The sequence below is a fragment of the Notolabrus celidotus genome, chromosome 2, assembly GCF_009762535.1.
Source record: "Notolabrus celidotus isolate fNotCel1 chromosome 2, fNotCel1.pri, whole genome shotgun sequence".
In the NCBI taxonomy this organism is placed as follows: domain Eukaryota; kingdom Metazoa; phylum Chordata; class Actinopteri; order Labriformes; family Labridae; genus Notolabrus; species Notolabrus celidotus.
The window spans coordinates 28,846,561-28,863,103 of record NC_048273.1 but is presented as its reverse complement, the minus strand read 5'-3'; the positions used below and the strand labels follow the sequence as shown (position 1 = coordinate 28,863,103).

Here is a 16,543-nt window from a genome sequence, read left to right as displayed (position 1 = left end):
TTGATGAATGTTGTTGGCTTCTAATGAATAGCCTCTTGTTGATTTGTTAGAATTCTTCATTAATAGTGTTGACAATCTGGTTTTACTCGTCCAATTGAATTCATTTAGAAACTTCCTTTAGACGCTGGTTCTACATGTCTGACTCGCTCTACTATCAATGATATGTCTGGCGTCACCACAGCTGGTTCCTCTTACATTCTGCTCATCCTTGTCTCCGTCTCCCCTTAAACATCATCACAGTAATGATTTTCCTGAGCAGCACTCCCACACGTCTTGAAACAATTAATCTCCAAAAGCATCGCTCTTCCTTCAAGTTGAAAGGCTGTCTGCACTCAAAGAAGTCTGATCAGAAGTCATCATTTAGAGAGATTGAGACTAAATTTGTAGCATGTGACCTTATTTATCCAATTTGATCCTGATGTTAGCCACATGATTGCAGACCTCTTATCACTCATCATGTCTTCTACTCTAGTCGTTAGCAATGCATCTTTTATCTCCAATCACCCTCACAACTTATATGTCTTATCTGTGAAAGATACACATATGGTTTTTATTTAACTCAGCCTGAGACATCCTTACCCTTATTTAAAAAATCTACTATTTCCTGCTTAAAGATGCAGTGTGCAGTATTTATTGGAATGCATCAATACGGCTTCTTGTCTCAAAGGCCACAGTCGCTAAAATTAAAATTTTCTACTCACTGTACTTTCAAGAGAAACATTTAAAATGTTACTGTGATCCTAAATAATGTGGTTTTCAAACATTGCTCTGTTGTTAAAGAAATAAAGACTTTATCTGCTTTGAATGCTGGAAAATCAAGATGCATTCAGTGTTGAGTAATTCAGACAAAACCATTGTAATTGTGTGTGGTTTTACCGTTAGAGAACTTAAGAAATGATGCGAATTTCCTGTCTGTGGTCCACAACCATTACAATGCTTTCATACTTTAAAAGTCTATGTCTTAATGCCTTTATCTCCTTACCAATGATGATGTTTTAAGTCTTGTGTTACTCTTTGGTACATTTTTTCAATAGGGTGACAGAGGTCCACCAGGTCTGCAAGGGCAGGATGGATTTCCAGGTCCACTGGTAAGACTTTGTTTATTAAATAACCTGTATTTAAAGAGAATGTGAGGTTGAAGGTAGAAGCAGGTTTGAATCTGTTCGAATTTTCTACATCAGTTTATATAATGTCTCTGTCTCCTTCTATATGCTATACCTGTCTCGGCCGCTGTCCCCCTGTCTCAGTCAGAGCTTTAGAGATGGCCATGGTTTTGTCTCACTTAAACCTTGTACACTTTGAGGTCAAGGTCAAAGTTCATCCAAAAGAGGAAAGGCACCCTGCCTGGGGTCAGGGGGTCAGGGGGTCAATGACATACACAATATCTCATACCTTCTTGTGTCAGCAGATGCCAAGGTGAAGGACGGAAAATTCCATAGACACTGCTGTCAATAAAAAGCAGGACATTGTGATTCTTTGTATGTGATGTACAGATAATCACATGCATATGCCCTGCACCTGTTCACTTAGGTCTGATGTCATGCCCTAGTACGTTAACGTAGTGCTTCTGTGATTGACATGTCTGTTGCTTTCATTGAGCTTGTGTCTTTTTGATACAGAACAGACATAATGGAATAGATTTTTTGCACTGCTGCCAACATTGCGTAGTGTTAGCTGTTCAGGTAGCATCTTAATGGGACTTTAAGTCTTGCCTTTACATAGCTAGCCTTCACCCAGCCCCCCAGAAGGCAATCCCAGTGTTTGCAGTAGCTGAACCTAATATATATCCAGCACATGAACTGTGGCCCGTGAAGTATTTTCAGAGGAAATGACTGGCTGGGGGCTTGTGCTCTTTACTCCCAAGTGGGTCTTTTCTTAAGCGTGAAAGTTCATGTGTCACAACCTCGGAAGCACATGTCCGAGCCAACAGTGCTGTTCAAGAACGTCTCACTGACCCCAAAATACCGTCCTGGCCCTGACCTTATGTTTTGGAGCTATAAACATCTGTTGTTGATAAGCATGTCAAGAAGAAAAAATAAAAGGACTTAGGAAAAAAAAGCCTTGATTTACTCTACAATGAAGCCAGTATAGTTCATGAAAAAGAAGTGCTTTGTTAAACTAAATGTGGAATATGGCTGTAGCACAAAAATCATGTTGGAATAGAATAAGAAAGCTGTTAATCTAATTGAGGCTTTTATGTATTAACATCTTTAACATCTTTAAATAATGGTCTGTCCCAAAATGGGACACAGTGGGTAACTGGAAACAACACAGAAGATAAATATGATAATCCTGTTTTAATTTAAAACCTTTTTTAAAACAGAGATTAACCTACAAATACATTCAGATGCTTTATTTTCTTGTATCTGATAATGGACACGCCCACCCACAACAACCAAGATTGTTCAGAATCTCAATCCATCCCTGACAGGAGGGACAAATTAAGTGGATTTTACTACTGACATGTTTTACAGGAGTCAGCCTGCCCCTGAATCACATCATTCTAGTGCAGTGATTATTAACTTTGACCTTGGATGTTTAGAGTAGTATCAGAAATTGGACATAGAAGTTCTCCATCCAATGCTTTGAGGCAGTTTTTTTCAAAATCATTTTTCTGATGGTGCATCTTTTTAACTACTTTTGAAGCCTTTTCTAAAATATTTGCATTTAAGACATTTAATAGTCTCAAAGCACTTCCTGCTAAAACCAGAACTCTCATTGTTGGAGATACTAGTGAACACAAATTGTAAAGACTTTTTGATTGGCTTACTTCGGGCTCAACTGTAACCTCAGCATCAACACTAGAGGCTTAGAAAGCTGACACATGTAGAAATATCAACTGAGGCATGAGGTACAGCCTGTGAAAAAGCCCAAACACAAACAGCTAATATGCCCTTTAACTTCTCCAGTAGAACTGTCTGGTGTGAACCTACCTGACACTGGCAGGATCACTGATTCAGTGACAATATTTCAGACCTTTTGTTTTAAGGTTGGTTTCTTACATGGAACATTTGCATATTGCATATGGGAATGTGACAATCAATCAATCTTTATTTGTATAGAGCCAAATCACAACAAACGTTATCTAAAGACACTTTTACAAACGTAGCAGGTCTAGACTGTACTTTGTGAGACCCAACACCAAGACAGGTTAAGACTCAGTCTGATATCATCTTAATCCACCATGAGCATTGCACCTTTTAGTATTTAGAAAGTTACAGCAGCGAGGAAAAACTTCCTTTTAACAGGCAGAAACCGTGAGCAGAACCAGACTCATGTTAGACAGACATCTGCTGAGACCGAGTTGGAGTTGGAAAGAGGGATAGAGGAGAATAAGAGAGAGAGATGATAGTGATAGTGATAGTGACAAGACATTAGTAAGCCATGCTAGTTGCATGGACTTAAACTGAGATAACGTAACACTACTGTAAAATCAATATCCAAGAAACAACAAATACACATCCATAGTCTGTGGTTTGGATGATGCCTAAAGACTGAAGAGGGATCCCCTTAGTTTTACTTCAGTGCCACCAGGCTGTGATGTGTGAAAGCCAACATTTAACAAACTCAAGTTGACATTTCATGTAGTAACATCATCAGGTCTTACGTTTTATAAATTCCTGCAGTTCTTATAGCAATTCCATAAGACTCATTGTGTTAACTTTGTGATAATACACTGTATATCTGCTACAATTCCTGACTAAGATGGTAAATGGAAATAGACTAAAACACCTTTGTTTATGCTTTTAAGGGTCCTAAAGGTTATGCAGGGCAATTCGGACCACCAGGCGAACAAGTAAGTTGTGATGTGAATGCATATATTTTTATGTGCAGTGTCTTTGAGTAGAAAAACGCTACATAGGTCCTATCAATTGTTATTATTAGTATTTTATATTTGTGAATAAGTATGCGTGTGCGTGTGTGTGTGTGTGTGTTTGTGTGTGTATATGTGTGTGTTTGTATGCATAATTAGTATTCCTAGGACATTTCTGTCAACATAAAAACACATCATACTTATCATTGAATAAAGTAGCATCTTTTCCCTTAAGCCACTGTTGTTTCGCTGACAGGAGGGGAGTGTTTCAGTCAGAAGATGACTGAATATTCTACTCACTGTACCTTTAATCACAAGTAAAAGCAAGATCAGCACTTCTCATACCTGACACAGATATTTTGTTCCTTTTTGACCATTATGGTGAATGTTATTGGGTTATGGAGATTACTGTAAAATGTTTTTATCACTTGTTAAGGGTTTGTGATCTGTGTCAAAGATGACAATAACCTTTAATTTAAATTGTGCTGGGTAGGAGAATCAGTTGAATGTAGGTACAAAAAAAGTGAATGAGTAAATCAGGAAAGGGTGGGTTAGAGCGGAGCAGCAAGGTGCAGCTAATAGACTGGATTGTCAGATGGAGGCTTTCTGGAGTGAACAGTGCTTGTTTTATTCTTCAGCTGGCAATGGTGGCAGAGGTCTGTGTGTCTCCTCTTTCACATTATCCATGCATCTAATCTCCCTATTCACCGTTCATTCATTCTCTGTCTCTCTGCTGCAGGGCATACCAGGACCTCCTGGGGAAGCAGGGTCTGCAGGTTACCCTGGCAGGCAGGTGCAGTGAAAAATACAAAAATCTGTTCCCAGTTTCTCCATCGTTCCTCTTAGATTGTGTTCTATCAAGATATCTGCAGAGACTGCACAGCAATATTTATCATAACTATATAATGCTCTCTGCTTTCTGTTTGGGATGTACGTAATTTAAATAATTGATTATTCCACTACAGTTGCTTAAAAATAAACTTTTTAAAGGAATACAGATTAAAATGAAACATAAATGTATGACACAAGCTCCCTGACTTCTGCCATGTATGAGTCTATGGACTTGTCATGTTTACTGCCAGTAGTGTGGGCTGTGACATATAAATATAATAAAACCATGTATTTTTTCTAAGCTCTTAAGCTTGCTGTGTTTCTCTTATCAAGCCTTTAAGTGTCTGATGTGTAGCTTTACCTTACCATGAAAGTAACTGAGCTTGATTCTGCTGTAATAATAGTTCCCCCTCACCAGAATATTTCCTTTGTTGCAGGGCTCAGCAGGTCCAGAAGGTAACCCAGGGCCTAAAGGTGTCCGTGTAAGTACAAGTACCTTTCTACTCTCATTCTGCCCTCTTTTTTTCAGCAGCACTGGGTGAATACTTCATTTCCTGAAAGGATTAGGACAGTGTCAGGCTGTCAGCCCTCCTCTAGAGAGACTGCCAGGGATCTGTGTTGTATGTCTGTCATGCTACCTGATGTGAAACTGCTTGTGGGGGCTGGTTCAGGGATCTGTCTCTAAAAGGCTGACTGGTTCTTTTTTACTATAGTTCATTCATCGGCAAGCAGGACTGTCCCAAAACAGACCAAGAAAAGAAAGAGGAAAGTAAGATTGACAAAGAGGTGGAAGAAAGAGTGAAAGCAGAAAGAAGGGGTCAAATAAGCTTGTGAAAGAAGAGGCTTTAGTGGAGCGTTGCAGTCCAGGGAAACGGGATAGCTGGGACTAATATTCTGAGGCAGAGTGAGAAAGAGCAACATAGACAGTGTAATGATAAGATATGAGGAAACAAAAAGGAATGAGGGAGGGACAGAGTTTTGCAAAATTGCTGAGAGTGTTTCCCATGCCAACTGAGGAAGAAATTCAGCCACGGTATTGCTACCTTTATTTTCTTTCAAAAAGACAACTGCACACAGCTTCATATGAATGTTGGGACTGCTTTATCTTTTATATATGTTAGCCCACTATGCATGGCCAATTATAATACAGCAAACCTTTACTTGTGATGGCTGGCACATCTCACGTTATGACAACACCTCAAGTATATGTAATGACTTGCATGTGTTGCATTAACTCACTGCATGTGTTTGGTAAAGTCAACACATGTTCGTTTTGAAACAGTAAACAAATACCACAACAGTTGGGAAGCACAACTTTCCATCCAAAAAGATATACAGCAGCATGGAGTAGAGTCACACAGGAATAGTACTGCTAGTAAGTGCAGTTATTGTGACAATGATAGATTTAATATACTTTCAGATTATATACTATATACTCTAACACTTGTGTTGGTAAAGTCACAACACATTGTTTCGACTAGAATTCCCTACAGGATAATTTAGTGCCAGGGTCACAGACATTTTTGAAACACTGTATTGCACAGTTTGAAAGTTCACTGTTGGCATGGTTTGGTTTGTTCTGCAGATGTTCTGAAGCGGTTTATTTGCTAGTTGATAAAATGGTCATTTAATATGAAACTAGCTGACTAATGTAAAGGTACGAAAACAAATAAAAGTTCAAATTTAGCACATTTTATTTAGCACGAGTATACAAGAGACTTGGAGTCTGAGCGTAAACAATGTCTTTGGGTTTGCCAAGTTTGGATAATGTTAGCGAGATGGCAGCACCAGCTTTGGTCCTCCTGCAGGTTAATGTTCATATACCTGTGCTGGTTACACATTGCTCCGGTCCAGTTATTCAGACACAGCTTTTATACAAATCTAAATCAAAATACTGCCTAACTGGGCCGCGCTATGTGACGCCATCTGTCATTTGTGCTTGTTTATAACATAGACTGTATAAATAATGGACGTAGTATCTGGGATGTCACCTATCTGTTTTTGAAGCCCTGTTTTGAAGTGAATTTTTGGCCATATTGGATATGCTGAAGTCAACCTAACTGCTGTCGAGCTAGTTTGAGGTAAAGAGGCGGGCTTTGAGCCTCCTAGCCAACAGCTACAGTGTTCCCGCCTGTCAATCAAGTCAGCTGTACCTCTTCTAATGGAAAACTCGTAATCTTAATATCTTCAAAATTGCCGCGTTATGAAAATATTCACCCCCTGTACAGTGTGTGCCAATCGAGATAAGTTATTTAGACTGGCGCCATGCGGACACTTGAGAAACTGCAGTTTTTAACACTTCCGCATTGGCTTCAATTCTCGCGGCTGGAGGTTGCTGCTTTGTTTATAACCGGATAGTATTGTCACAGCTCTGGCTAGTGGCGGTTGGGAGTTCTAACCATAATTTCCTGCCTACAATATAAAAAATATGAATAACTTGTTTGAATGACTAGTAATTCTGGTGTCGGCTAGCAAGTGTTAGAAGTTTAACCATGCAGTACGCACATCCCTAGTTTGTTGACACAATATTGTAATGTAAAATGTTGCTTATTTCCAGGGTTTCATTGGGCCTCCTGGTGTTGCTGGACCACAGGGGCTGGAGGGGGACAGAGTGAGTGATGTTTCTTCATTAATCACTTTACATGAAGTCAGAATCTCTAACTACAAAAGAATCCTGTTTGTGATTTGCATCTTTTCATTAAAAATACCTTTTCACAGGCCAGATATCAAATGTGCTACGCAGCAGATAAAGCTGATTAGAAATGGTTAGGTTACACAACAAACTGAAGGGAAGTCTAATTTTCCACTCAGGTTAGGCCTCACTCATTTCTTTAGTCTTGTGAAATTGTAGTTCCAAGGAAAACCTGGTCTTTATTGCTTTGTTATGGCTTGCACACATCAGTTTGGCTCATGCCAATGGAAATATTGTGTTGTGAAGACAAACACTTAATGAACCCTGGCTCGCAATGGACCATACAGTATTCATGATCTCTCTGTGCTGTTCCATGTCCTGATAGGAAAACAGATTTCCTACATTCTTTTCAGATACGGTCGATCTGTAGCTTTGAACAATGGTGCCTTCTTACTCTTCTAAGAAGGGATTTATTTAAATCTTAGCCCAGTGACCAAAACTTGTTTTAACTTAAACCTTCTGGCAGAATGCCCCAGATGTAATCATTTATCCACTTGTTTTTCTTCTCTAGGGGATTCCTGGTCCAGTTGGGAAACCTGGCCCCAAAGGAAGACATGTAAGACACGTCTAGAAAGTCAAACTGGAAATGTGTGATGGAGTGTGATTGGCATTTGTCCTGTGATGCTAGTTTTTTTTTAGAGTGGCATTAATCAGAAAGCCCTGCTAGATTAAGAAATCAACAGATGGAATGTAAAGGTTGGCCCTCAGACTTGAAAAGTGAATGTCTTAAGAGACGCCTGAGCTGCTCTCTGCTGAGGTTGCCAAGCAGGCAGGCAGCCCAGTCTGAAGATTTTTATTACTATTATTATTAGTTGGATCAAAGTCTTTATCTGTCCTAAAGGCAGTTGTAATTCAGTCCACTAGTTCACCTTTACACTGGTTAACCCTGCTACATTATAAAACTGTAATTTGTTTTAAATAGGGTGTGTAACTGGTGCTGGTTTGTCTGATGTTTCTAAACTGAATATGGATGTTCTTCTCTCACAGGGAGTCGTGGGTGATGCAGGGGAGAGGGGGCCGCCTGGTCCTGATGGCAATGAGGTGAGATCTCGGATCAATCAGTTGTCCTCTTTTTGGTCCTGCGGTTCCATCTACCTTTGTCTGTTTATTCACCATCCCGTCCTTTATCTGTGAGGTTATATTCTTCTTCACTCAAACGTGTTCTCTGTCATCAATGACTGTGTGCACAAAGTGCAAAGTATTTCTTATTTCCTGCATTAACTTATCATTACTAATGTGATATAGCCATTAAGTCATTTTTAGATATACTTTTCCCACATGTGCATGTTGGGGCTTTTTCCCAACACTTACAAATGTTTTTAAAGTGAATGCTACAAGAACACACACACACACACACACACACACACACAAACACATTAAGTTCCACGGCCAGTATTCTCAATGTAGTTTTGGGAATACAGCAGGTTGCAGGACTGTAAGTGTCTTGTAGTGCATACTTAAGATGTTGCTGTGATGTTTCACAGGGGCCTGTTGGTGGGATTGGCATTGGTGGCTTCCCTGGTCTGAGGGTGAGTTTCAATTTTGAAATGTTATCATTTTTATTAACATGTGACATTCCCATGGCAGATATACTCCATTTTCTTGATCTGTCATCGACTTGGCTCACGGTTCTGCTGCTGGCTCTCCTTGTACTTGTTGCTAACATGACTTGTCTGTCATCCTTCTGTCTGTACTAGTTAGATGTGGAGTTTGGATGATGAAATGCAGGATGCTCAGAAGTTGAGCCAGTTTTTCTTTGTTTTTTTTTTATTACTCATGGCAGAGGCTTAGTTCTTCCTCTGAATGACAGCAACTACTGAAGTCTAAGTAATCCAGATATCAAAAGAGATAAATATTCCATGTTTGGGACTTGGAATTGAAATGTCTTGGCTGCATGCCACGTATCTTCAACACTATTAATTCCACGGGCATAACCGTGCTAAAGAAGTCCAGAAGCTTGAAAAGTTGTGTGAATATTTTTGTTTCACAGAGACCAGAGCTAGGATGATTTCAAATATTACTTGGGGCACGCTCATTACAGATATTGTATTTTTTCTTTCTAGTCTTAGCTTATAAACTTAGAACCTCAAGTATTCAATGATCAGCATTATTGGAGGCAAAGTTGGCAAGCCCAGTTTTCTTCTCAGCTGTAGTCAATTTTTAATTTTTTTGGGAAATTCATTTCAATATGTAGTTTGAAACGGGATATGATACGATACAATACGATGTCCTTTATTGTCATTGTAGGGAAATTTGTCTTTGACATCAGTGCTGCACACGTTACCTGCTCTTTAAAAAATCTAAATGACAACAAGAACACATAAAAAATACAAAAAATAATACACAGTCATACATCACACAGCATACACCTTATGTGTAATCTGTCCAAAAGATCTGAAAATGAGAAACAAAATGAGACTTTAGTCTGAACAGGAAGAAACAAACTGAAGTATGAAATCAATTCAAACTACACTTAAGCTTGGGAGGAAATGAAACCTTTAAAAAAAATCTGACATGTCAACAAGTCAAGAGATATGTCATTGTAATCCTCCTGATGTATGCAACAGTCACTCTGGGTCTTTGCATAGATGGTAAAAGTGAGGACACTCATAACATATGTAAATTGACTAAAAGTACCATGGAGTTTATAGAAACTCCATGATGTCTAGCTGATTAGTGTAATTGTTTATTCTCTCTCTGTGTCAGTACTGATCCAGTGTGTTGGATTGTTTGAACACATCACTCACAGGTTTCAAACAAAGCCAACATAACCACTTGGGAGGCTCAGTCTTATTACTTCAGTGAGAAGAAAATCAAGCCTCTCTCAGGGCTAATAGAGAGCATGCTGTCTTTTTACTGTGGAATGTACAACTGTTGAAATGTCTTAGTTTACAGAGGCCTCTAAAACACCCTCCTGTTCAAGTCAGCAAAATGGATACAAGTGTAACCTGCACCATCCCTGTGCCATCATTTCATGCTTCATCTACTCTATTAGCTGTCCTCATAGCATTGGGATTTATTGGGGTGTTTGAAGGGTCACTGTGTGTGCTCGACACATCTGGATAGATGGGGCTTCACCTCAGGTACTGGCTGTAATTTATCTTTAGTGCAGGCTCAGACCAGAAACATGCAGACACTATCTTTACGTATTCATTTACAAAGACACAGACGTTTTATCCCAGAGAGGAAAGTGAAATAATAGATAAATGTAAAGCTCTGCAGCTCTGTGTCATTTCAGTGGAGCAGGCTACAGTGATCCCACTTACAGTTATAATGGGTCATGTACTATGTGCTGCTGTAAAATTAAGTAGCAGCTTTTTTGAAGCAAATCAATGTCCCTTCAGATTTGTGTCAGTAAATTATGTTTGAATGTAATTGGTTGATCTCTTGAATAGCCTGTGTACAAATCTGAAGAAATTTTGAAAACCAATCATAACATTTTGCTTAAAAACAATCTCTCTTATTATATTTTATAAAGTCATCTAGTAAATGGGATCTATGGTTCTTATACAAAGAATAATGAGAGCACAGCTATATCTCAGAATCAACAAGGAGCACAATAAGATATTTTGTATCCATCATTTTCTAATTCATTAATTTAAAAAATCAAAATTATAAAAATGTATGTAGTTTTACTTTTTTTAATCCTGATTTGCGTTGTTTATAAAAATGTTATGTGATCAAAAAATGTCAAAGTTGTCCTTTTGAAATTTGTTATGACTTACATCAGGAACAAGTGAGGGCACCTGTGTTAGGTCTCACTTTGTCTGAGGCTGTTTTCGAAACCGCCTGCTTCATACTACCTACCTGCATACTGCGTCTGAAGATAGTATGTAGTATGACTGTTCTGCTGGATCTGTTCTGCAGTATGTCGGGCCAGACGTCGCTTGATTTCCGGTTTCAAAAAGAGGAATTAAACAACGACCAAACTGATAGGGAAACTAGTTATTTAGCATCCACTTATGATTTACAAAGCTAAGAAGTAGTTTATATGGTATTTTATCATTTTCACAGCACCTAAAAACTGAGTGGCAGCCATCAAAAAAGAAGAAAAAAGACACAATGGAGTGCTAGCGATGTGCATTGTGGGAAATAGTACGCAGGGAGAATGGTCAGATGCATACTGAGAAATTTTCCCGAATGAGTAGACATCTGGGTAGTTTTTGCATACTACAGATTTAGCTTTTGTTAACATACTACATACTACATCCTGAATTTTGTCCAAATCAGTACGTACTAGTAGTGTAATAGGCGGTTTCGAAAACAGTCTGTGTCCTGGAGGAGCACTATGTGACATGTGCACACTCAAATGGGCTGCATGCACTTTAGCTCTTTAACTTATTTAGCCACAGGTATCCTGGCCTATTTTGTATTTGTAACTAATATTTTTCACAGTTTGTCACTTCCTGCAGACAGACAACACAGTTAATCATTTATAAATTAACAGTCTGATAAAAAGATCGTGACTCTCATGTATTACGTTAAATGTATCATGGACATGACATATCCTGGGAAAGGCTCATATTCTCAAAACTAATTGATATTGAGGAAAAATTAAAGCAGGGAATATTAATTACTGACAAACAGCAGGTGTAAAGATAAGTTGTCTTCTTATCTATTCTCATATTTTAAAAAATACTTTGCATGACATCTGAATCTAATTCTAAAATGTGCTGTACCTCCCAGCGTCAGTAGCAGAGATGTGCTCACTCATTTATTAAAGGCAGTTACATAAAGTTCACATTTTAGTTAAGTAATCAGAAAGAGAGCAGAAACAGAACAGCAAGTGTCCGTCCTGGTATGCACTTGATGTCTTTGCCAGTGTGTGACTCAACAAAATGTGATGCAGCCAGACACTCGTTCACAGCCTGCATGTTGAGCAACAGGGTGAGGTGCAGACAAAAACATTTGTTTGAATCCTATAGTCTCTTTTGATCATGCTACTGCTGTATCCAACTCACTACACAAACAGTGTTCAATCATTTCCACATGGTGAGTTTGGTTAGTCAGCATATGTAGTGATTTATTTGTGCTTGTTTGCTTGTTAAGTATATGAAATAATCTTGTATATTGAAGCATTGTTTGTGTGTTTAATTGGGCTTTCTGAGGCTGTAGTTGTGTTAAAACACGAGATGCAGGAATGCAACTATCTGGTTTTCTTCAGACCTTCTATCAATTATCTTGGGAGAGAAGGGTTTGCATGAACTCTACCACCTGGCGGTCAGGATTCATCTTGAGTGCAGTCTGAGTAACGCCTCTGTATGGGATGCTTCTGTACCCCATCCCTTCAGCCAGGCCTCAGAAAGCAGTTTTTTGGGGGGAAGTTTTGGGCTTATCTCCTCTTCTTGTCATTTATCATGTGTTCTTTGTTGAAGGCTTCTTTTGATGGAGCACATGTGATTTGTGTCAGTGAAGCGGCAGTATCAAACACCAGCCCTAGAGGATCCAGATGGACGGGGAGTTTGGGCCATATGTGCATGATGACATAGAATTAAGTCATGTTCCTTGAGTGTAATATCGCTTACATGTTTTCCGTGTTATCCAGATTGATTATTTGGATAGAGGACACTGCTCTTTTGATAAAACGTTAAGTCTCAGGTCTTAGCCGCAAAGATTTGCTTCATTCTGCTTTTCTCTTGTATATTGGTTAAGGCGGGTTGTCTATGCTCTTGATTGGTTTGAGAAAACACCTACCTCTCTCCATCCAAAGTCCCTCCTCCTATAAGCCACCCTCAAATGAAAAAAAAAAGAATGAGCATGCCGTCTGGTTACTTCAATAAAAATGTTTATTACTATATGAAAGGAGTCAGGCCTGTTTACTTTAAAGGGCTGTGATTACTTAAATGTGCATCTGTGTGAATCTTATATAAGTGCATGTGCTTGCACCCATAGTCCCCCTTATTTTTCACCACACCATCATTAATACTGGTGCATTTGCAGCAGTCACAAGCCCTTCATCTCAGTTGCCAGTATTTACTTTAAAGACTTGTTGTAAAGTTTTTTTCACTGCAGCCCCTCATTCTGTCCGTTCTCACTTTACCTCTGTCAATTAGTGTTGATGATGTGGGCTGGCAGAATAAGCCTAGACCCAGACAACACAGCTGGTTACACTGTAAGCACAGCATACTGTTGTAAGGCTGCGACATTAAAAAAAAGGCTCTGTTTTGAATCTCTTTTGGTTTGGGAGGGACATGTTGAAAACACTTCATTTAAAATAACTTTCAGTGTCATCATGTTTGGATTAGCATAAGTACACTGTGTTTGTTTGTGAAACTTAAACTCTATTCTGTACCTTCTTCCCTTCTCAGGGGGACCCAGGGCCTGAGGGACCGCGGGGACTGCCTGGTATGGTGGGACCTCAGGTAGGTTAAACATTGGCGATAGCTCAAAGTATTAAGAAAACAAGCAGTGTTGAAGTTGTCAAATAAAATGGTGTTGCACCCATCCAATACTGTTATCTGATGTAGATCTGATACTGACTCAAAAAGTTTGATTGGGTATTTGTTGGATAACTAGTGTGTATAGCTGTTATACGTACAAATTGACAAGGGAGGGGCACAGTACAAAATAAGTCTGAGGTGGCTGCCTCTGGTTTTATATGCAGGAAAAACCTTGTTTATGTGCCGCTACATAGCTACTCTGATTCAGACCAAGCAGCAAACTCCGGTCTCAAAAATGAAGCCCATGCGGAAGTGTTATAAACTGCAGTTCATTGAGCATCCACTTGAGGCTGGCTGCAGAAACACCGGACACCACATAGACACCAATTCAATGAAGATGATCTTTGCAGCATTAATAAACATGTTTACAGCCTGGTACAAAAACATCCTGGCTCTATGTAGCTAATTTCTCTATCAGCAGATTTCAGAAGATATTAAGATTATGAGTTTTTGCCCAAATAAGGACATTGCTGACTTAATTGACAGGCGGGAACACATAGCTGTTGGCTAGTAGACTCAAAACCTGCCTCTTTACATCACACTCTTTTGGATGAGTTCAGCATTTCCAATATGGCTCCCGCCAACGATTGGCTTCAAAACAGTGCTCAGGAGCAGATGGGTGACGTAACGGATATTACATCCATTATTAATACAGTCTATGGTTGCATCCCTAAAGTAGAACTACTTGAATAAATATGTATCATATTTAGCTCAATGTAAAAAGCAATGTAATAAAACTGTCAAAATATATAACGATAACACTGTGAGAAATCTATTTACAAAAACTAACCACAGTGTCAGATTTCATGGTTCATCCTCCTTCTTGATATGCAGCTCTGCTCTCAAAAGTAATTTATAATTGGTGTTACATATAGAGTTTACATACTCCTCACAAATATCTCAGATTTCTTCTCTGTAACTGACTGATCCTCTTACTTTTCATCCTCTTTCCTCTCGCCGTGGCAGGGTCCAGGAGGACGAGTTGGCCTGCCTGGATTGAAAGGTGATAAGGTGATCTAAATATTTATATTATTGCAGTGTGTCTGTGTGTAATGTGTCAGTAGCACAGCTCGCAATATTTTTGTCATGACCACATCCCTGTATTTTTATAGCAGTGTACTTTTACAGTTAACAAGTGTTGCTGCATTATGACATAGACTTTACACCATACATCTTGTGCACAGGTTGCATGTGTACAGTGTCATTGTATCTTTAGCTGTGGTGGTGTTGTGATGATTCTGGCAGAGTAGTGTTTTGTTATATCTCTGTATGATGCTGTGAAATTCAGGATGAAGTGGGACAAAGGGGCCAACCAGGAGACATGGGGTACCAAGGTGATAAGGTATGTCCTCCATCACATGAATAAGACTTTGCAGACAGCTCAACTCCCCTCCATAATCACCTCTGACTTTTGGGCAATGTTATTTTAACTTTAAAGTGATCCCTTGTTTACCCCCTGCTGTGAGAAATAACTGGACAAGAGTTGAATCAGTTGAGTAACTTCTCCTGAATCAGGAGAAGATTTATCACTAGTTTTCCACAAATTAGAAATGCATTAGGTCTGAATAAATGCAGATGTTGCTACACTTCCCACATGAAGTCATCACATTATAGTTTTCCCATGTGAAATAAGAGTTTGCGCACATACGCACATCATTCAAATAATAACGGATTAAAGACAAAACACACACAGATGGATTGTAAGACCAGCTTCACGGTGTAATGTCTGTGTCTTTCAGGGAAATGCTGGTGCTCCTGGTCCTACTGGGCCGAGAGGGAAGCCAGGACCACCGGTATGTTCGTGTGAGTGTGTATGCCACAGCAAAGGTGCAAGGTGTTTGTATTTTTGTGTGTGTGTGTGTGTGTGTGTGTGTGTGTGTGTGTGTGTGTGTGTGTGTGTGTGTGTGTGTGTGTGTGTGTGTGTGTGTGTGTGTTGACAGTTTTTTAAGGTTTTGTACAGCTTTTATTCACAAAGCTAACACAGTGTACCACAGTGGTGATCTGGACTGTTTTTGTTAGCTTGTAAACTAAAGTCAGACCGGTCACATTCATAACGCTTCAGCTTTATTGTGAGCTTACTTTAATTCAGCTCGAATTAGAGAAGAAAGAAATAGAATGAGTGTCTTAAAACAACAATGTGTTGCTTGTTGGCAGAAGAAATCTCAGATTAAGCAGAGAAGGACTTTATCAACTCCCTTTTAGATAAACTGGATACATTATAAACTTATCCAGATGCTTTCATGTTACAGAGAACTGGATTTCTCTGCAATGTCATCAACAATCATCAAATAAATGGAGCAACATTTTTCACCCTGTTTAATAAAAAAAAAAAGAATAAAGAATGTTTGTTGTGCGGTAGGGATGTAAATTTCAAGTATTTTTCGTGATCGATCTTTGGAAATTTTAATGATCAATTATAGATTAATCATTAAAAAAGGAAACGTTTTCCATGCAAAAACAATGCTAAATGCATTTTTTCCCCTAAATTAAAATTTCCTTCACGACATAATTTATATAACTGACAGCAATGGATCATATTTAGGTGTTCAAAACGTTAAACACGCTGAATATCAACATGTGGAGCCGGTTGATAATGTCCGGGGACATACAGTCATAAAAGTGAAGGCTCAGACTACAAGAAGGGAACTGAACAGAAACATTTTAGACTCACAGTGTTCTTTTTTCCACTTACTTGTTCTTATTGAGAAAAATAAGCATATGAACGTGGTCAGATGTCAACTGGGAGCGCAACCGAGTCATAATCAG

At 39.0% G+C, this 16,543-nt stretch overlaps 1 protein-coding gene across 1 annotated transcript in view; it reads left to right on the top strand.

Moving 5' to 3' along the window:
* LOC117828095 (collagen alpha-1(XXIV) chain-like) overlaps positions 1 to 16,543 on the top strand; it is a 94,433-nt gene that overhangs the window by 30,265 nt on the left and 47,625 nt on the right. The window contains exons 7-18 of the mRNA XM_034705091.1: positions 1,035 to 1,088; positions 3,752 to 3,796; positions 4,554 to 4,607; positions 5,083 to 5,127; positions 7,203 to 7,256; positions 7,849 to 7,893; positions 8,325 to 8,378; positions 8,822 to 8,866; positions 13,646 to 13,699; positions 14,744 to 14,788; positions 15,066 to 15,119; positions 15,517 to 15,570. Of these exons, the coding sequence (XP_034560982.1) occupies positions 1,035 to 1,088; positions 3,752 to 3,796; positions 4,554 to 4,607; positions 5,083 to 5,127; positions 7,203 to 7,256; positions 7,849 to 7,893; positions 8,325 to 8,378; positions 8,822 to 8,866; positions 13,646 to 13,699; positions 14,744 to 14,788; positions 15,066 to 15,119; positions 15,517 to 15,570 (603 nt within the window). The remainder of the gene's footprint in view (positions 1 to 1,034; positions 1,089 to 3,751; positions 3,797 to 4,553; positions 4,608 to 5,082; positions 5,128 to 7,202; positions 7,257 to 7,848; positions 7,894 to 8,324; positions 8,379 to 8,821; positions 8,867 to 13,645; positions 13,700 to 14,743; positions 14,789 to 15,065; positions 15,120 to 15,516; positions 15,571 to 16,543) is intronic.